Source organism: Crassostrea angulata, chromosome 7 (genome assembly GCF_025612915.1).
Source record: "Crassostrea angulata isolate pt1a10 chromosome 7, ASM2561291v2, whole genome shotgun sequence".
NCBI lineage: Eukaryota > Metazoa > Mollusca > Bivalvia > Ostreida > Ostreidae > Magallana > Magallana angulata.
Window position 1 is genome coordinate 57165213 of NC_069117.1, and position 23318 is coordinate 57188530.

General features: G+C 34.4%; 1 protein-coding gene across 2 annotated transcripts; it reads left to right on the forward strand.

The window, feature by feature from the left end:
- Positions 1-15523: 15523 nt before the first annotated feature.
- Positions 15524-22654, forward strand: LOC128156552 (fibronectin type III domain-containing protein 2-like). 2 transcript variants are annotated; one of them, XM_052818727.1, is made up of 8 exons: positions 15524-16023; positions 19089-19400; positions 19495-19779; positions 19955-20251; positions 20328-20522; positions 20678-20770; positions 20896-21780; positions 22393-22654. In XM_052818727.1, exons 1-8 carry the CDS (start codon positions 15714-15716, stop codon positions 22395-22397), a joined length of 2382 nt encoding a protein of 793 aa, XP_052674687.1. In that variant the 5' UTR covers positions 15524-15713; the 3' UTR covers positions 22398-22654. The 2 variants fall into 2 exon arrangements, with proteins under 2 accessions (XP_052674687.1, XP_052674686.1); XM_052818726.1 differs by having other exon boundaries at positions 20896-22654.
- The last annotated feature ends 664 nt before the right edge of the window (positions 22655-23318 follow it).

The following is a 23318-nucleotide window of genomic DNA, read 5'->3' on the forward strand; positions in this document are numbered from 1 at the left end:
ATGCACAAGTAAACCATTTTATACATAAAAAAAAATAAAAATAAAATTTATGATCTCAAATCGTGTCCATGTCCCTTTAACTCGGTTTAAATGTGTCATATGGATTTATGCTTTTTGAAAAAGGTTTCAGTGCAAAGCCATAACATCCTGTAACTAGTTCACCTTTTGGAAAACGACGTACTAATATTTTACACACCAGACTCTATCATAATTGTGTGCTAAATGCTGATCTTTATAAATATAATATAGTACCTAGCCCTCTATGTTCTTGTGGAGAGGTAGAAGACATTCATCATTTCTTTTTTTCTTGTCCAAAGTATACCAAGATGAGGAAGGAGTTTTTTCCCATAAATTTCTCAGATTTGATAAAGTCCATAACCTTGACACTCACTTCGGGAAGGGGGAGGGGGGGGGGGGGCGCTCGAGCTCACCCAGTGTTGAGGAAAATAAATGCCTATTTTTTCAATTGTTCAAATTCATATTTAAGTTCAGGCAAAGGTTTATAAATATATGATATGGGCCTAATATGGCCCCCTAAAACTTGATTTCTTTTCTTTATTTTCTGAATCATAAATTCATCATAGTATCTTCTCTCGTTTTTTTCTATCTGTATTAAACCTATAAGGACTTGAACAATTAATTGAATCATGAGTAGAGTGTAAACCTTTTGCAACGAACTGACTCAGTTGCTTTTTTAATCACAACGATCAATGTTTCCGTTGTCTTGTTTTCAATTTCTTTAGAATAGTTCTATACTTTGTTACATGTATATTTATTGAGAATCTTTTGAGACAGGATTTTCATGGTAACCTGTAATTCATGAAGTATGCGATCCCTTGAGATATCAATGCGGATGACAAGTCATCTTATTATACTTTCATGTTAAATACTGAAATCTGATTGGTTTAGACGCAGTCATAATTCGTTCTATTACCCTCAGCAACACACTTAGCAACGGGTAACACAACGAATTGTTACATGCGCGTAAATTATGCGCGTACGGTTCGCCGTAGAATTCGCGTCATTTCTATATAAAAGAAGTAAAAATTTCTCTAAAATTAAGACATTCAGTATAATAAAATAAATAGTGCCTGTTTGGGAGGATAACAGTTGAAATTGACACCCCTCGAAAACCATTGTCAACCTCCGCTTCGCGTCGGTTGACAATGGTTTCCTCGGGGTGTCAATTTCAACTGTTACCCTCCCAAACAGGCACTATTTATATAATATTCAGAACAAAATTACCGTTTCAAATTTTTAAACTGTACAATGTTTGCCAACTATAAAACGCGTTGTATAGATTCGAATAAAGGTTAAAACCCAAAATCCCCTGCAAGTTTCGCACTTCAGGCCTGCAGTCAGTAGCTACGCAGTTAGACATTAAAATGGAGATATTAAAAATAATATAAAGTTTGAGTTTAATTTATTGTCTATGTCGACAAAAAGCATATCCGTATTTGGAAATGCTCCATACCTTCTCAACTTGCCTTTTAAAAATGATTGATGAATAAAAGTTAAAAGAAACTAGATCGTTCTCGTTGCGAGCAACGAGTGGGTCTTCCGTCCGATTTTTGAATAAATGAGATTTTAAAATCCTTCTCTTTTAAGACTAAATTGTTAACCAACGCAAAAAAAAATTAGGTAGAAAATTTTCGGCACCCGAAGCTTGAACCCGGGTCGCCTGGGCACATGTCCACGACTCTAACGACCGAGCTACTCAGACTCTCGCTTCAGGACTTTGATGCTTAATATCTCGGGAACACATCAATCGATTTCAAAACAAATTACATATTCTGATTCAGTAAAAGAGTCTCTATCAACCCATTAGAAAAATGTATTAAAAGCAAAAAGTTGAAAAAATCGATTTTTTATATTTCCTTCCGGTGACGACCAGAAGTGACGGCGGACGTTATTATGACCATGTTGCAACAGGTAAAAGTGATGTCTATCTTCACTGAAAATTTCAGCCCTTTATCTCTATTCGTTTTTTAGATCTCTAGCCGACAAAATTGACTTTTAAAAATCGTTAACGGACGGTAACTTCCGACCGGAAGTGATTATCTAGAAATTGAAACGGCGGTACAAACTTCAGATGCCGACACATCATCCCTTAAAATTTGAAGAAAATCGAATGAGCCATCTTCGAGATATCGCCTGCACAAAATTTGTAAGACAAAAAAAGAATAAAAAGAATAATAAGACTAGAGCAAAGCTCGTTGCAAAGCAACGAGTGGGTCTTCCGTTAATGTCGGAAGTAAAGCTGGAAGTTCCTGTAAGAAGCAGAGCTCTTGAACCAATAACAAGTGTAACTAAAATATAAAGATGAAAAAATCGAATTATTCCTGGTACGACTTACCAAAATGCGAATGATTTTAAGTACGACTTAACAAAAACCTTCCTAATTTCAAGAACGACTTAACAAAAAAAATCCGAATGTGTTCAAGTACGACTTAACAATTATTTTTGGTACGAGTTAACTTTACTTTGAAAATTTCGCTATTTTTTAAACCAAGGACGCGGAAACAAAATTTCCGGAAAAATCAATTTTTAAACCCCGATATCTCTTTAATGCATTGTCCGATTTTAAAACGGATTTCAGTGTTAGATTCAGCTTGATAAGCTTTATAAATCAAATATTCATTTTTGATTTGATCAGAAAATTTATTTTTTCGAAAAAATTGTTTCACTTCCGGTTTCGACCGGAAGTGACGGATTTTAATTTCCAGCCTTATTGCACATGTAAATTGCCAAATTCATAACCACAGAAAATTTCAAGACTCTATCTTCAAGCGTTTTTGAGAAATGTCGCGGACAAAATGACTTTTTTTAAAGTTTAAAAATGACGTTACGTCAAAACAGAAGTGACGTTGTTATGGAAACTTTAACATCTTTGAGGCAATATAATTGCACATAATCCCTGAAAGTTTCCTTTAAGTAAGTTGAAAACTTTTTGAGTTATGAAGCCGAAAAGGAGTCAGAAAAAAAAGAAAAAGAAAAAAAATAATAATAAAAAGAAACCGAAGAATAACAAGAGGGTCTTCCGTTGGAAACGGAAGACCCTAAAAAGTGAAAAAGAAACAATAGAATAATAGTAGGGTCTTCCGCTGAAGACGGAAGACCCTAAATATATTTCTCTGTAACAAATATTTTTTATCCTCCGTTAGGGACATGAACGTCCAAAGCTTTGAGACAAAGGGCGATTTTGTATGTTTGTTATTATCAAACAAGTAAATACTCAAAATTATCATTAAAATACTTGTATACTATTTGTTATTCTACAGAAAAGGAAAAGAGTGCTAAATAACAGATAATCCATATACAAAGTAACTACCGCCGTACGTGAGTTAGGAGTGAGTCCTTAATTACGAATAATTTTAAACGGAGGACCTTTTTATATCTATTATACAAAATCGGCATGTGTTCTATCAGTTTTGGATTAGCTATTTTAATTATGCAAGTTCTCTCAAAACTATTGATGATAATGGGACTATATGATAAAAAGTACCAAAATATATAATTGATCGAACAGATTTAAAATATGCAGTGACCCTTGATGTCGGTTACGATCGTTGTGATTGTACTGGGAAACGTTTCAACACATTGTTTATTCTTGTACCTCATTGTATCTTGTACACTCTGCCGAAAATGAAATCTTCTACTAGCTCATTATACATGTATGAGCGGGCGGGGACATTAGCAAAGCACTTGTACTAATGGCAGGGCTATTTAACTTCATATTTTAAATGAATATTTTCACTAATTCTTCCATCAGTCTTTCTGAGCATGTTTTCACATATTCTTCCCTTTTTAACCTTTCTGGAAATACAAATATTGCAACGGGTAAACTTTTTGTTCTACCTGCATATTTATTATGAGAGGAAAATAAACGAAGATACATTGTTATGGAATGTACAATTACACATTGTTGTTTTATGTGTGTCATTAACAAGGCGGAATAAACAAATACACATCGGGATGTCATGATTTTGCTTTTTGTGTTTATACAAACAATCTTTTTAAAGAAAGAAGTCGATTGTTTGTTCGTGTCGATTGTGAATTACTTTATGATCCCCCAAACAATAACAACCGACCCACAGGGATCATAAAAAAATTGATAACAGGCAAAATATGACGATAAAACAATTACTAATTAAGCCTTATCTAAGAAGACGTTTCCTGCATTCATCAACATTGGTTCTTTTTTCTTCTATAAATCATATGTCGCTCATATCGCTCTTCGAATTTAATTCTATTTTGATTTGAACATATTTTATTGCATTATATATTACAATAGTATTGGGCACAAGTTATAAAAACTTAATTCGCACTCTCCCTACATGTTGAACAACAAATACAATATGAGTGCAAATACGTCTCATCAGTTTGTATAGAATAATAAATTACACCAGTACGTAGATATTTGATAGTAAAAGTTAATGTTATTAATATTAGTCTAACATGTATGCAAGGATGAGTGAGATAAATAAATAAAACGATAAATAAATAAAGAAAGAAAGAAAAAAGAAAGAAAGAAAGAAAAAACGCATTCTGTATCAATACATATGGATAACTGAAATATACCATTTATATAATGATTATAAAATGTTATTAAATAAAACAGAAACCATGTCGTTATCGTCAAGTCTGAAGCGCATTATCTACATGATTCCAGTATGAATTATTTATAAGATTTGAAAATAGAAACGTACAATAATAATATAATAGTAGACAGTCGTTGGAATCTAGTCAACACAAGGTTTGTTAAAAGATAAACACCTAACATTCAAAACTATTCTCCGTCAAAATACGTCCATCAGTTGTGGTATTCACGTACCGATATCATATGGAATGTCGCCATGTAGTGCCAGTATTGTATAGTATGTATTGTTTTTCATAGGATGAACGTCATAAAGGGGCATGGTCACGATTTTGGTCAAATTTTATTTTTCTGTTTTTATTATTTACGATGCTTTAGGAATGCATTTCTAATGATCAATTGAAATTAGGGTGCCAGTCGATGAATTTTAAGCAAAATACAGGGTTCACAATTCTTCGTCATGTAAACAAGGCTCGTGCCCTGTTTTTGTTTACATTGGTTCAATATACTAGTAAAAAATCTTTTACAAGCTGATTTGTCTATCTTCTTATTCATTTTAAGCAAAAATAAACAGTTCCTAACGTTTACCGCATTCATTTTTTTATCACCACGCTGAATATACATGTGTGATCTTGTAGATTTAGGCAGCAAAAAACAAAAATCATCAAATCGTCTTTCTGTAACCCATGTCACGGCTTTAACCATCAGGACCGTCAAGATAAGAATGCCACAAACTGGAAATATTTCCAATGAATCATTTCCACCCTACATATACATATACTGGATAAAAGGAGGAAGTACATGCATAGAAAACACGCTTGATGTATTTGTGTTAAACCTTAGAGAGACAGCATAATTAATAAACAGATGATGAGGGGTCGTCATCCGGAATTCTAGACACGCAAGCCCATTGTCTGAACCCACGTAACTAACCCAGAAAGTGACCAGTGATCTAATTTTACACGCCGAAAGAACAAGGAGTTTTGTAGCCGTTTAATTGCTTCGAAATAATACCTCCAACACGATAATCACAGCCATGTGAAATTCGGTGTCACGAGTCCCCAGTGCTAAGCTAGACGGCGCGTAAATAACCCCTGTAATACCATATCATAATATATGTAAATAATTCATCTAAACATGTTTTGGCTATCTGCCGTTTTGTTGTATACAGCTCTCTAAGATAAAGATGAAAGCATTTTCCAAACTTTGCTCTAGTAGATAAGAAAATATATACCTCAGATTCTCTTGGTTTCGCATCTTGCTAAAATACGCAATTGGGTTTTGAGAATTTTCCAGGTGCCAGAAAAGTTTGGAGACAGATGGTTTGACAAGAATGTATCATCAGTACAATTTAACGTAAGAGATTTGCGTCTTTTTGTGCTACTGTAAACGCACATTTGGCAAACACGGCAACAATGTGAGGGAATGCCTACCTAAGGAGCATTCAAAGTCCTGCCCAGAAATGGTCCTTGTTTCATTTCTGGCAATTAAGAATTACATTCACCTTTATGGCAAAAATTCAACAAGTAGGAATTAAATAAAACTATATATATGGTACATTGTACATTCTATCTTATACTATTATTCTATTTATGATATCCAGCTCAATAACTTACTTTTTAAAACCGATTATTTATAACTTCTATCAGTTTTTACTCGTTTTATTTTGTTCCAGGTAATCTTACAAGTAATTATAGCACTTTTAATCTATTATTGATTTTATTACTGAAATTCTCCTTTTGTATATAATCATAAGGGGCTCGACCACCCCCCCCCCCCCCCAATCTAAATCGTGTATAAAACACTTCTTCCCTATTTCCTATAAAATCAACAAGGCCCGTAACTGGCCGTCACTGGGATATCGACCGGAAGTGACTAGAATTTCGAACTACGCATGTTTCAAACAATATTTTTATTTTTTTTAACAGTTTACATTGAAGGAATAAGGACCCGTTCTTTGAGTATCTTTGAGTATCATGAGGTGATAACTTCGGTCGAGGAATGCCTGGTCAAATCCAAAAAAGCCCAGATTTGACCACGCTCTGACCAAAACTATCACCTCATAATATTCAAAGAATGATTCCTTTTCACTTATACATGTATTTATATTGTTTCAAATTTGTACACTTTAAAACAACATTTTAAAACCACTATTTTTCTTATGAAGCACATGATAACTACGCGTCGCAACCAACAGCGTTTTTCGTTCATGCTATTTGACACGCCCATTTTGTGTCACTCATGTTTTATGAAGTTATTGGGCTATATTGTTCAAAATTGATTTGTACTGTTATCACAGGCAAAGACGGTTGAAATGTAAATATTCCTGATTTCTAGATATATGTGTAATATTTGTATAGAACAAACTTTGACCACTTCCGTCAGAGATTAAACAGATCAAAATGGCGGAAGTTGCAATCCTTGTTGTTTTTATTACATAGGAATGTTTTTTTGTCTTCTGAGTAAGATGAGCGCGCCTATTGTATAACCGAGTTATCTGAAATGAGACAAATGACAACAGAACATTCTTGATACACAGCGCACGTAATTTCCATCCATTGGTAATAACGTTTGACGTCATATAATGAAGACGTCTGCTATTCATGGGCTTAGACGATGACGTTAATGTCTTTTTGTGTAATATCTTTATTTAAGATTACAGCATTAACATAATGAAGATTGCAAAAGCAAAATTTCGACTTCAAAAGTATTGGTAGTATCGAACCCGCAAATTAATTTCTCCTTTCTTTCATTCCATTTTATGATTGCTGCACTCTATTGTCTGTTCCGAGTTATTGTTCCGACACATTTTGACAACTTTAACAAAAACCAAAAATCTATTTCTGAGAAATTGCAATTATTATCCACATGATACTTCTTGGAAAGCTATATTTTAGTATTTGGAACATTAATAACTATCTGCTGTTTCTCCTTAGGTCAATTCAAATGCCATTAAGAGAGCAATAACCAAAAAGACTGTTCATAGAAAAAAAAGTATTTCTAAGAAATTTCAATTGATTCTTCATCAGCTGTTTATGAAGAGCTATATTTTAATATTTGGAACATTAATCACTATCTGTTGTCTCTCCCAAATGTCCATTCCTACCTATTTCTGCCGTTTAATTTATTTCCCTCCGTCATAAAAGCACTTTTCACGTATAACACTTCTTTTTTTTTGGTAAAACTACAACATATACTTTCGGGGGGGGGGGGGGGGATAATATGTACATTATATCTATAAAATAAAATATAACGTATAAATCAAATGAATACTGTTGATGTATATATATAAACTGTAAGTAAATACTTATGTGTAATGTTTATTCTGATCTATGAAAGTTCAATAAAACAACTATCTTAAAAACGGTACACCTTTTCCATTAATTAAGGACTTAATTCAGTACTTACAAAAGACATGCCTGATCATGTTATTTCCTTTTTTTGTTTTGTTACAATGTATCTTTATATATATTAAACTATAATAGTCTTCTAAATATTTATATGTCTGGCAAGAAGGCTATGATTAATTTGTACTTTGTAACTAATTATTGTTATTAGAGAGTCAAGTTTATCAACCGAGTAAAGAAAATATCTGATGTACTAGATGATATCCCACTTCACACATTAATATGATACGATGCTTGATATGTTGAACTACATATGTTGTTCTTTATTTAATACTTTGTCCGAAAATTTTCTCAACTACTCTCTTACCATATTCTTAAAAATTGAAATAGAAAAAAACCCTGCCTGACTGTACATTTGGAGGAGCGGGCAGAGTTGAAAAGTCTAATCTGGAATGGATGATATATACATGTACATGCACGTGGCCTTAATTCTCTTTGTATCAACCGATAGGGAAAAAAAATAACAATTAAACTTTTCTAATTTTATTTCAAACCAGTGAGTGGGTATTTAGTGCGTCATATCTTTAAATTTTATTCTTGAAGTAAAATTTTACTATAATTTTTTATCATTGTTCCAAATAAGAATTTCAGATAGACTGCTTTGAAAAAAATATTTGGGGAAGGGTTCACCCTCATTTTTATTCATACATCAATGCATCACTTAATCATATAGATGCAGGACACAATCTGTTCAATGTTAACAAATTATCATATACTAGACTTTGACCCGTGCATGCACGGGTTGACATTGCATATAATATCGGACATTTATGAAATAGATACATCGACACACCGTTTTGTTGACATTTACACAACTAAGCTTTAAGCCTACAATAATGCTATTAATTTTACTACATTCTGCTTAGTTAGAATAATCTAACTGTGTCTCAGAACAGACCTTCACCACAGTTAAAACTTGCAGAATCGCTCCGAAACGATTTTGGAGAAAATTAATGAAGCTACACTGAAAATAACAGTTACATTATTCATAACAAACCATTTTTGGGCTGTAAATACATTTCATCTAAAACTTTAATTCATATCAATGAAGAATTCAACACTTTTTTGGAGTTGATTTTAATCAACTCTCCTATGCAGTTACTCAGGCAAACCGAACGTGAAACAATGTTTGGACCTAAGCACAAATAAACACCTTCCTTGACAACATTTATAGTTCTAATCAATAAATTCGATGTAATGGGTTCTTATGCATTGTTCTTCTAGGAAACTCGTTATAGATGCCTTGTAAATAGTCAGATTTTATATGGTACGAACAATTTAGATATTTTTTGAAGTCGTACATTTTATGTATTCCTACGCCAGAGTTCAATATAGTCTTGTTCAACCAGACGCTCGGCTGTCTCCGTAAATCTCCGACAAGCATAGAGTCTCTCTTTCTTGTCGGAGATTAACGGATACAGCTGAGAGTCTGGTTAAACGAGACTATGATATTAGTTCAATTTTGCTTGGATCCATATAATTTCTCATTACTATTTCGATTACTAATACGTAGTTTGATAATATTACACATCATGATTGATATTGGGTTTTCACGAAATTCCTGTATATTATTATTATTTTAACATTTATATAGCGCTAAATATAATAAAATTACTCTAAAGCGCTTTACATAATAAGTTAAAACTACACAATGAGCATACACAAATAAAATTGAGTTATTATAGGCATATAAATCTATAAAAAGAGGTTTACATAAAGAAAATAGGCTAAACAGTTTTTAAAATATTCATAAAACATTTTTAGCACAGATTAAAGACTGACGATCTATTTAAACTGATAAAAGGGTCAATTATAAAACGCTAATTTAAAAAGATGTGTTTTGAGTGACTTTTTAAAACTGGTCAGATTTTCTTCGAGTCTTAAAACTGCGGGAAGACTGTTCCAGAGTTCAGCTGCACTGACATCAAAACGCCGATTTCCATAAAATTTGGTACGTGCCTTGGGCTTAACCATAAAATCTCGAGTTCTCTGATCGAAGTGATCTTGATGGAAAATATACACCAATAAGGTTCTGAATGTATGCCGGTGACTTCTCTTGCAAAGCCTTGAAAACAGTCAAAACTAGTTTGTATTGAATTCGAAATTCCACTGGCAACCAATGAAGAGCAACCAGCACCGGTGTGATATGATCATGCTTCTTGGTTCTTGTTATTATTCTGGCAGCTGTATTTTGAATAGGAATGTGCGTAATTCAAATACTTATAGGAGTTTACTTGCCACGCAAAATAACATATCGTTGATTTTAAAATAAATAACAATCGATAAAATCAACTCCCGTCAGTACTTCAGTACTTTGATTCACCAACGTTTTCTACTCGCTTCGAATTACACGCCATGTTGACATTCGGAGCTTTCGGGAGTTTTCATATTAAATCCACTGAGTTAGAGTTATCTCCCGTGTTTCTTTTGATGAACAGAATATATGACAAATTTTCAATGAAAATTTACACGTATTTGTAATATCGTTTCTGAGTTTATCAATGCAAATGTGATATTGTGAAAACATAAACTAAAGAGCCTCCCGTGATTTAGCGTAAATGTAATGCGCATGCACAAGATTGTAAAAACCAAAATATCCAGATGATTTCCGGATTTTTAAAAGGAATTTTCATTGACTATTAATAAGCAAAGCTTGACTGAGAAAAAATAAAAACAAATTGGTAATCTGCAGGTACCAATAATGTTTAAAATATATAAAACAAAAGACAGTACTCTTCCGATTTCTCGGTATTAAAGCCCAAAAATTCGAGTCTATCATTTTAATATAGTGGTATAGATGGTTTACTACCAATCTGTCGTGGATTTAAATGTATGAAATCAGAACACGCTATAGTATGCATATTTATTTGCATATTTTAAACCAAAGTTGTCAGATCCAAAGTATCTGCCCGATGACTGATTCGCCCTACACTTTTCGCCATGACGTTAATTATATTTTTTTATAGTCAAACTGCGTTCATGTAAAGTTCCCTCCATCAAAACTAAAGTCGCATCAAATCGTCCTATTTTATTCATTAACTTTTATGTATTTGTATAAACCAAATATGTCCGATCAAGGTATCTGCCCGCGATGCATGATGAATCTGTCCTACACTTTAATTCTTGGTTACCCCGTTCTGGAAAGTTCTATTTTCCAACCAGAGACCAGACTTTAAATGAGTTACATGCATTATAAAAATTATGTATTCAAGAAACGAACTGCCTTATATTAACTTCTATGTGTACAATAAGTAACTTCCCAGTAAATGCATTCACTATTTACGTAATCATTTGATATTATTTCATTGTAAACATATATTTTAATGCAAAATCCCACTGACTTGGATCCGCCAAAGCATGTCCGCATTTTTGCTTTTTTGTTTTGTTTTTTCGGGCTTGTTTATCGAAAATGAAAGTATGGTTTTAATTAATTTTAGAATAATTACTTATCAGGTGAATTGCACTTATAGCTTACGGACAATAATCATATCACACGTTTTGAATTACCAAAGGCATTTCTCTTTCCAATCGCGCATGCGCAATTCAGTAATGCGATGGTGCACTAAAATGATGACGTTATCGCTAACGCACGATCGCGTCATCGTTATCGCAACATCGCGTTATCGCTATCGTACCATCGTGTCATTTCATCGCTTCGTCAGACCATCGCACCATCGTCATCGCATGGTCGCGACATCACATCGTCGTTATTGCATCATCGCTTCATTATCATCGCATTATCGCGTCATCGCACTATCGATCCAAACGTCGATGGTAATAAAATACCTCTTTGGTGATTCATGAGGTAGATGAAGGTAAGAACATTCCAGAAAATATCTAATTTTTTCTGCAGTGATCACATTTTATTGTTTAAATTTGCATCTTTATTATAACATATTGATCATAATGAGTAAGTAAAATTACCGAAATCCTTGTTAATGTGCATCAGTGCGTTAGATAAAAGAAATAAAAAATCGTCTAACATGGGAATTAGAGTGTGACATCATCATGATTAGTTTTTTTTTCCTAGGTTGCTGAAGGGTTCGACCTATCGAGAAACTGGATAGAACTGGATTGTGTATATTAAGTTTCTATAGTGCTATGAATTACAATGAACTTCCGTAAGAAATCAATGGAGTCACACTAAGTGGATGTAAATATGATAAATACATGTATGATAAGTAGTGGGTCTTTCCAATCTGATGTTTATTGGAATATGTTCATTTTTTATGAAATTAAAATTAGACCATGGCAAATGAAAATGTGAAGCACGGATCCAGTCTATAAAATCATATTTATTGAGAGTCCAATAATGACACTAACTGAAGACTTAAGTCTTTGGTACGCATATACCAGCTTGATCAATGTATTTCAATCATTCACCTTATTTCCATGCTTTTTTGCAAAATATCCACCGCTATCAACAGCTTTCTTAAATATATTTTTATAGTTTTTCGGAATTATTTTAGTGTCTTTTCCGCCTTACCATGTACATTATTCCCGTCTGTTTCACCTATTTGAAATTTTTTTTTTCATCTCAAACTTTGAGAAACCGTCTTCCTAAAAGCTCATTTCATTATTTTTCTGAAAGTAGAATGATATATGACACGCGTATTTACATCATGGTAACCAGAAAGTAAACCGGAGAGCAAATATTTCAAAGCATGTCTAGATTTACCTGATGATTTATTCATAACATTGCTATTAATTATTAATTACATTAATAACCATAATTATTATATTATTTGATATTAAAAGAAGATGTTTACTACATCTATTAAACATGCTGATTTACCGTATAAGATAATATTTTGTTTAATTAAGGTAGTCCATTATATTTCATATTTTTTATTTTGTAAGTTTACAGATCGCTAAAAACTTATAATGATTTTTGAAGAGTCGTTTCAACTTTGGAATTTATAAATGTCAATATATCGCCTGTTTCAGTCTACCGGTATAAGATTTTTATTTACATTTACAACAGTACAGTATCTATAGCAAAATTTACTTATATTCCTATCAATAATTAAAGTACAATACAGTTATGTCTTCTTATTTTTATATACCGTTTTCTCACAAAGGTGAACAGTGCTCTCTCTCTCTCTCTCTCTCTCTCTCTCTCTCTCTCATTAAATCTCCCTTGATTAACTACAGATATATTACATATGTTATTGACCAAAAATATGCGGAGACATCAAAACAAACATAAATGGATTATATGAGGTGTCGACACATCTTCCCACACCGACATAAATCCACTAGGGACCGCATTCATTGATGACACCTCTTACTTACTCAATTCGTGATCTCCGGGTTTGGACAATGCGCGTGACACCTCGTTATAGTTGGTAACGGGCCCATGCCGAAGGTCTGTCACAAATGGCGCTTGTCCTATACAATTGCTAATTTGAACCAAGTTGAAGATTCGAAATTAATTCGGATCCACGTCACCGAGGCGGACTTAGTCACGTTGTATAAGATTTTTGATACGTTTAATGTGAAAAATGATGATATAATTTTTAGGAGCATGCATTTAGAGAGTTTTATTTTGACACTTAATTGTGTTTTTCTAAAAATTCATCCCTGCATAAATCAAAGACCTGCTACATTTATTGCCTTACTTGGACAGCTCTGTGATTGCAATTGTTCGCCATTTCATAAATATTGAGAATTCTAACATCTGAACTTCTGATAGATATTCATGTTTGAAAATGCATTTTTAGAAGGTGCTTGTTTTTGGTTAATAAATGAAAAGTATAATATGTAGAATTAAACGTTTTATAATAAACTAAGTTTATTGTTTAAGAACTTTTTGTAGACTCGATGGTCCTGGCCATTATTAGGCTATTTTTTACTTCTTTCGAGGAACGGATCTGTATAAAGATATAACAATAGGAAAATACTCGAAAGCTAAATTATTTGGATTTTTCCTTTACTAATTGTAAGTGTATTATCAAAAAATTTAATTAAAAGACAAATTTCCTTATCTTCAACTCAACTGGATATTTTTTTTTCATTGTAATCTGTAGTCAATTGTTAGAATTGGTTCTTCCAACTTTGTAGAGATGAAAGAATCATGAAGATATATGTAACAATGCACATACCAGCCATACATGTGACAATCATTAAAAATTCTAAATAAATGTAATCATTTGTCAAAGTTTAAGGAAGATCTGGTGGTTAAATTGTTGACCATCGAGCCTCCTTAATTGACCACTATTTTAATGCCAGTTCATACCAATATATACAGGCTTTTTTCATATTTTTTAGTTAAGGTATCGGTTTGTTGTGTTAAGTGGGATCCAGACAGATGTAATGCCTGAATAAAAGTTTGTTTTAAATGATGGAAGAAATGAGATGTCATATCACCTGTGTAGGTAAAGCTCAAACATCGACTCCAACCTTGTGTGAAGGCGTTAACCAGTTTTGGTTTTGAATTCAGTTTTGCTGAGAGGCAGGTGTACTTATATTTATACCATAAACTATATATAGAAATTATTCATAATTTTGAAATTCCACGAAACTAATTCAAGACAAAATATGATCGATGTTTCCATTTAAAGTTGATGGCCACCAAGCTGCCGTTTTATAACCTGAACAGGAGGTTATTGGCGAACACGTTCCTGTTCATGTTGAAGGCGAATCGCACTACACGAAGCCCTGGCGCACTAGATGGGTGTGACTCGGCTGAACCCATTAACATATCGCTTGTGCTCGCAATTGTCGCGCATTAATTAGAATTCATATTAAGTATATAAATGACGTAATAGATCAATTCAAAATCATACCTAGACATTACCGCTCATTGAAAATATAGAATTTGGAAGCCAGAGGCAATATTTTCTTTTGCAAACTTTAAGACTGAATTGTTGATAAGAGTAAATTTTATATACAAAATTTTGATAATTATGTTATAATGTCTTTGGTCTTGTTGTGATGATGTTTGTAAACATAACCAATTTCAAATTGAAGTAATTGTTGGAGAACTTTATAATAATGTGACAATTTATAAACCAATACTTCAATAACTAGATATTTAACTTGTGTTGTATTCTTTGCTTAATTCTTTGATTCCTGATGCAGTTTGCTCTAGACGAGTATAAATAATTGTTAACATTATTGTTCGTAACCTTTGATCACATTATGACAATTTATAGAACACTATTTCTCTTTTTAACTAGAGATTTTAATTGTTTTTAGTTATTTGCTTATTTCTTTGATTTATGATGCAATTTTTTCAAGACGAGTAAAATTTGGATCCTGGTGAATAAATTATATGAAATTATATACTTAATTGTTTACATTATGGTGCATTTAATCAAGTTTGACTGGCATAAATTTACACAATTTATGATTATTAACATAAGTACTAGCGCAGTATTTCCTGAACCAGAATAAAAGACTGTTTCTAGGCGAGTATATCTTAATGCTCTATCCATTTCCCACAAATAGCCTAGGGTATAGCTAGAACAGAATAGGAAATTAGGGCCCATACGTCACAACGACACCGTTTATATTTGTACAGCATGTACAAAGCCATTCTACTCCTAGAACGGGACTCGTAACCATCTCAGCAATGGCACATTCGGCCAACACTACTAACTGAAGATGGCTGATTAGTTTAAACGCTCTGAACAGCTTTTATACTCCGTTTTATTTTCTTATTTTTTTCTACCTTTGGATTTTATACATCTGTTATAGTTTTCAAAATGAAGAATTCCGTAGGCTTCCAATTTGTTGTGATTTTGTGTGTTTGCATGCAACAACTTTACGCACAGAGTAATTTCATGAACACGCTAAATCATTTAGATAAAATAATGGTTCAAACACAAGTGTTAAGAGACATTGTCCAAGCTGAGATGGCCAAGCAGGGGATTCCGTCTGGGCCGGGCGCTCCCCCTCCCTCTAATGTGGCATATTCCTCGTTCGTGGATGAAGTGGCAGGAAGGTTACAGATTCTAGAGGATACCGTGTCCGGGCTTAATTCTGTGATGAACAGGTGCCACCACCAACCACCAGGTAACATGGCTAAATATTTTCAAAATCTTAAATCGCAGAGTCTGTCTTGTATTCGATGTTATAGACTGAATTAATAGTGAATCGCTTTTTGTAATTGTTGATATTTACAATCGAAGCACTTCTTTTTTGTGATGATACTGAAACTGAAGAACAAAGAATTTTAAAATATTCTATTGGTGCGAGTAAAATTGAATTTTATTTCATTGTAAAATGATAAACTTTTTGCATAAGTAATTGATATTATGGATTTAAAAAGCCGGATTAATAGAATTTTATGAAAACATGATAATATGACAACACGAAATCCCGTGACGAAAGCTAACGAGGAGAATTCCGTGTGGATTAGTAGACGGTTTGATGTTGACACGGTGTGATGGCGATTGACAAGGAACAGCGCTGTTTGGTGGCCATTTTTGTAACACATGCCCTTCGTTGTCTGTTTGAGCTACAGTCGTGTTCTATTTATCATATTTTGGTCTACTCAAGCCAGAGACTAAACATGCTCGATCTTTTGTCATTTACGACCTGTTCTATATGTATTGGCGTTGTGATCCCTGAGTAATGTCTCCGTCGCTTCACGCCGCTTGGCCGGGACAACCATTCCTGTTGTATCAAACCTTAGCATAAACATTACCAACTCATAAAAAGGCACGACGGTCCAAGCTGACAAATGCGTTTAGCCCGTTAAGGATTTTTTTAGATTCCTAATTCTTTTTTAATGTTGGGTAAGAGCCTTATAGATGTCAATTTAATTTTTCATATTAGGCGGTTTCGTGACATCTATTTAATTAAAATGCATGGTCTTGGTTTACCGACGTGTCACAGTTTGTTCTTTGATTAATTGTGTGACAGGATTTAATGGAACTGACAAATGAGTGCTATTGTGAACAGTATAGCGGTTTCCTTAAGTTTTTACTGCTTTTCAAGAATTTCTTTTTATATAGCTGATAAGCAAGCCATACACATACGAAAAATAAAAATAAAAAAGTATAAAAGAATACTTTAAATTAAAAAAAACACGTTATTTTTATAAAAATCGCAGATCAAAATAAATAGTCTTTCAAATAAAAAAAACCCCCAGTGGATAGTTATTCTTAAACAAGTCTCACTGAGCCATAAAATTATTTTTAACATGTTTATATCTAAAAAATAATTAAAAAACTACAACGTATAAGGCGAATAATGGTAACGAAGATTTTGACAGCAGACATAAATTTGCTATTTATATTCTCCATCGTACACTACACGCTTTCTCAAAAATTCATTGAAACCGTTTAATGTCGAGTTAATTTGCATAAATGTGCTAAATATAGAACTCTGTGCGTGGCGAGTTTCTCTCCTCCTTCTCTGTCATGTTCTCAAATATAACAGGTGCGATTGTTTTTTATTACCTTAAACAAACAATACAGCATTGTATTGGATGAAGTAAAATGTATTTATCGCATCAATTATCAGCAATACAAGTTGCCGTAACCTTTTTACCCGATCAAATTATTAATGATTTGTGGTATTAAGCTAATCATACAATTTTTAAAGCACCGTACGCAATGTCTATAGAGAGGTCAAAGGTTACCTTAAAGGTGACGCTTGGGGTCAAGACATGACCTCAGTTTGTCAAACTAATGTTAGGATACACATACTTGTAATCTCTTAATGGATACTATTTATGTCCAAACAAGGCCTAATGTTTTCTAAGCCGTAAAAATGCTACAATACAGTGTGCATGTAACACATACATGCCAAAAGGCTACGGCCATTTACAACCTCTAGCTCGTGTTAAGTCATTTAGACCATTATTTTCTGGTCAGTATTATTTGGCCCTCGGGACAGAGTCCAAGAACAATGGGTCTCTTTATTACACCAGGGTAACGGAGCGAAGGCATCCGTCTTGTCATATAATTATGTAAGCTTCTACCTTATGATTGAAATAAGGCTCATTTCCATTAATCAGGTTGTAACAATTATTCACCGAATTTGGCACATCCTAAATCAAAGGGTGACAAGTATAACTACTAATATTTGATGAAAATTATAATGGATGTGAATATGTTTCAAGTGCGGGCAAATCTATGTTGATTTTGACGTACTGCAAGGTGATTCACTTTCCCCATAATTATTAGCACACACGTTTGATAAATGAATTTTTTGTGTAAAATTTTCAATAATAAATTCAGAACTCTGATATAATTAAACATTTATAAAACTTATTTGAGTAGCACAGTGGAACAAAAAAAAAACCCATTTGGAAAAAAAATTCAAGATATAAATAAAGTGAAGAAAATACCGGTTTGATCCAAAAGGGATACGATCAGAAACAAAGGAGTTCAATTTCTGCCAAAAACAAGGGTTTGTTTTTTTAAAATGGAAGTTTGGGGAACAAAATGTGGTTTCTAAGCGTTTACATGATTTATTGATACAGATATGTCCTTTCCAAAATGTCTGCTTTTCTATAAATCATAAGCATCTCATTCAAGAAAATTTTATGTATGAATGAATTGTAAGGAACCTTTAAATTGTTCCTGTCTCTTCATTCAACTCTCGTTACCGTGTCGGTAACAATGATTCTTTTCTTCACAAACCGCTTTATCAAATACGCGTACTTATTTAATAATTCTATTGATAAAATACAATCAAAATAACGAACAAACAATCCTTTGTTGATAAGTAAGTATGCGGTTACATTGATATCTATGTTCTCAAAAATCTTTGACGTACATAAATTATTGTGAGTTACAGCTGACCCTAATTATTAAAAAAAAGATTTTTAACCCTCGATAAATTTAATTTATTGTTGGCTAGAAAAATATTAAACAATACATCCACGGTACGGTTAGAACTTCAATTGCAGTGTTAGTGTATATATTAATTGTTGATTTATGTATACATTTATGTATACATTAATCCGATTATTTCCACTGAAAAACATCTATTAATGCCAAATCCATAAATAAACAAGCAGATCTATATATTGTTTCATATATGAAATAGGCAATTGATCTAACTAGGTTTTTAGTTTTCCTTGGTTGTAACCTATCAAATGAACTACATGTTTGTTTTTTTATCAGCTCCTTCACCGCCTACAAACGTCATCGCGGAGTCAGCTACCACAGACAACGTTTCCTCCATTGTTGTCCGGTGGGACCCCCCACAACCCGTCCCCGACAATCTCCAGTACAAGGTCTACTTTGCCGCTGTCGATGAGAGCGGGTACCAGCCCCAGGGCGAGGTCGTGTTCAGGATTTGTGATGCTACTCAGACTTCGGCCTCTATCACCGACCTGTCCCCTAGAGCTCACTACCAGGTCAGGGTCGGAACTGTGGCTGGCGTGGTGACTGAATCCTCTAGTACACCTCAAGTCATCGAGACACCAGATATCAGTAAGCAATGCGTCAAATTATTGTATCAATGCTATTTTGCCAAATTCAAGGTTCCCAAGCCTATTTTACAATGGACATTTTTTATATTGAACAGTTCCCTCTGCGCCGCAGAATCTCAGAATCGAGGGAACCACACCAAACACTGTTACTTTACGATGGGACACCCCCGATATTGCCGGAGTTGTGTCTTCCTACGTTCTTTATTACAGGGAGGATGGCGGTGGCCCCCAGATGACAGAGACCGTGGACCCACCCACCATGTTTTACACTGTCAACGACCTGTCTGAAGGCACCCGGTACAAGTTTGATGTGGCTGCCAAATCAAACAACGGAGAGGGTCCAAGAAGTATCCCCGTGGAGGTCAAGACTATTGACTTCAGTGAGTCTTACCATACCTATGATGATGATATTATAATATTGCGTCTGTTATTAATTCACTTTCATGTAGATACTAAATAAACATAATTAACTTAAAATATTTACATATGAAATACATGCTGAGTAAACTTTGTCAATATCTGGTTTTCTAACAATATCCAATGGTTCTTTTTTAGATCCTCCCCATCCTCTTGATCTCAACTGTACCGCCATGAATAAGACATCCGTCTTGTTGACTTGGAATAAACCCCTTGTTTTGCCTGGCGATGGAATAATTCGTGGATTCAACATCAACTACACCGATGAGAGATATCGGGACTTCTTCCTCTTTAAAACACCAACCGCTGAATTCACGGAAGCTGTCATTTCAAGCCTTGAGCCAGCCACTGTGTACTACTTCCAAGCGTCTTCAAGAACCAGAAAAACGTTTGGAGGAGGTGGAGCCGTTGTCATGTGTCAAACTAAAGCTGATTGTGAGTATTTTCTTTCATACATTCCAGTCTTAATCCGAGTTTTAGCACTATTCAAAAACATTTTTCTCTTTTTCAGCTCCATCAAAACCAAGAAATGTTCAAATCGAGCTGTCCCGACTGGATCCACCACAACTGACCATTAAGTGGATTCCACCATACCATACTTATGGACCTCTGACAAATTATACACTTCACTGGGGTGTCAAAAACGGTGCTCTCAGGAAAGAGAAGATTGAACCATATAGATTGCGATGGGATTCAGATTATTTAGGTCAGCTACAGAATCATTTATAAGACTTTATTACTTCTTTTTATTTCTATCGTAACCTGTTTTGTTCCTTAAGAAAATTAAAAACGAAGAATTTTTAGTTAGAGAAATTGAATAAATGTATGATTAGCATTCTTATAAATTTTAATCCATTGCAGACGACGCAACAGTTCACGAGTTTAAATTGTTCGCCGTAAATGCAGAAGGTTTTGGAGAACCAGCAATAGTCCAATTTACAACACCAAAACGAGGTAATGTTACATTTACATACGTTAAACCCATTATCTGATTTTTAAAAATATTTATTAATTATACGATGACATATCTACAAAGGAGTAATAGTAATTTTTTTACTTTATTTTTCAAAATTTATTAGAAACCATCGTCCCACCAAACGTTACCGTTGACCGTGTCAAGGGTCCAAACAACACCACCATGTTGAGAGTCAAGTGGGACCCACCAAACCAACCTGTCAAGGGCTACAGGATCCTGTACAGGAAGTTCGAATGGGTGTACACCGGCAGGTGGAAGCTGAAGGAACTGAACGATCCTAACGCTCTGGCCACCGAGATCGTTGTCGATGAGCCTAACTACTCACATATTGTAGTGGTCCGCGGAACCGCTAAAAGGCGAACAAACCCCAACTTCCCAATGATGGGACAGATGGGCGGCCAGATGGGCAACCAGATGATTGGATCCTCTAGCTCTGTAATGGGCGGCGGTCGCATGGGCCAAGGCAATCAGCCTATGATGGGTAATGGTATGATGAACAACGGTGGAATGAATCCAGGGAATATGATGAGCCCAATGATGGGCGGTAATATGAATCCAAACAGCATGGGCAGCCCAATGAACAACATGGGTAGCATGGGTAACGGCATGGGCAGTCCTAACATGAATAACATGAATCCTCAAATGGGCAACATGAATCCTCAGATGGGCAACATGAATTCTCAGATGGGCAACAACATGAACCCTCAAATGGGCAACAACATGAACCCTCAAATGGGCAACAACATGAACCCTCAAATGGGCAACAACATGAGTCCTCAAATGGGAAACAACATGAGTCCTCAAATGGGCAACAGTATGAGTAATCCTATGGATGGACCAAACATGGGCGGCGGTATGAATCAAGGAATGCGTGGAGACATGGGCGGCAGCATCAGTTCACAAGGTGGACCCATGGGTGGTGGAGGAATGCAGATGAGTGGTCAAGGACAAAATCCATTTGGAGGTCAAATGAATATGCGTATGCAAGGTAATCAGAAACAACCCCCTCAAGGTAGTCAGTTGCAACAACCAATTAAAATGAATTCTATGTCACAGCCTTTATCACAAGGGCAAATTCCCGACCCCCCGGGCTTTAATCAAGGGGGATTCCAACAACCAGTGAGGGCTTAGAGAAACTATGTGATGGCGAAAGGTCAGAAAGTTGTATGATATCTGTGTGATAAGGCTGACTCTTGTGCTATACAGAAATTTTTGTGCTTTTATATTTCAGTAATTTCAAATATTTATCTGAAATTAGGGAAAAAAAAGATTTTGTTTTGTCTTCTTTAAAACATGGACAAAATCAATCATTTGTTCTATTAAAACACGTTCTCCAGCCCAGTTACTAATCAATCAATCAACCCAATGACAATCTGTGTTTGTTAGATTCAGTACAATCGAAATTAACATTAACACCTGGACAATTATAAAATTCATGTGGTGAGGGACGAGGTCAAAAAGTACAAAATTAATTTTGATATTAGAATTTAAAGTATATGCGGTTGATATGGATATGCATTTTTTTTGGCTTGCAATATCTCATATTGCTTTTGCATTGCTTTAATCTATATTGAAACTTAATTTTGACGTCTTTCTCTAGGCTAAATACCATTCATCAAATCATGTAAAGCGTCCTGGAGTGCGCATCAAACATCTCCATTTTGAACGTGATCATTCAAACACGCACGACAATATGGTGTATATATTCACTGAGGCGAGTCCGTCTGATGTGCACCTAGCCAATCAGTGGAGTGTGACAAAATCACGTGCTGAATGTGACGCATTGGTACCATCAAACTTTTCATGAAATCATTTTATTGTTCTTGTTTGTAGATAATGTACAAATAAATTATAAAACACCTTGTAATGGTTCTCTTTTTGTTATGTTATATAGCTGTAGAATTTTTAAAAAAGAATATGTCATATGAATTAAAGCTGACATGAATCGTTAATGCGAATGCGAGTTATGTCTCTTCAATTTCTACCGCCATCTTAGTTTTACGCTCATCGCTACACACCCCCTTATATAAGGCCGAGGACGCCATTAATGCTTCACCACATTCGAGTATTTCATTAACCCGAAAACGTTTCAAGGGATGGAGAGATTCGTAGAAAAAAATGACAATCGCTGCACTCGTTAAGAATATTCAAGAAAGACGTAAAAAACCTGATATCTAGGGACACTTTTTAAAAAAAATCCTCGATCATCAGAACGTTTCCCTGAGTCGAACAGTTATATTACCGCACATGCGCAAACCACACACTGTAGTAGACCGTGTAGTGACTACATGGACTTCAAAAAACCGCAAAATATGTAACTTTCTTGGATTTACTATCGGTTATTTACTATGTTGGATATATCGCGGCCTGGATCTACAATATAATATAGACGTTATGCACAATGTATGAACGCAAAGGAAGGCATCACAACATGTATCTGTGCAAGATAATGCGGACAAATTGGGAAATCTTTTCAAGAATATTCTTCTTTTATTTTTTATTGATTGTAGTTTCCACTATTGCCTT

What these genes read in the sequence shown, in the direction of transcription:
- LOC128156552 (XM_052818726.1), top strand. Translation starts at nt 15,714, where the DNA reads ATGAAGAATTCCGTAGGCTTCCAATTTGTTGTGATTTTGTGTGTTTGC. An exon ending in GGTCAAGACTATTGACTTCA is followed by an intron (nt 19,780 to 19,954) that starts GTGAGTCTTACC and finishes GTTCTTTTTTAG; the next exon opens with ATCCTCCCCATCCTCTTGAT. An exon ending in ATTTACAACACCAAAACGAG is followed by an intron (nt 20,771 to 20,895) that starts GTAATGTTACAT and finishes AAAATTTATTAG; the next exon opens with AAACCATCGTCCCACCAAAC.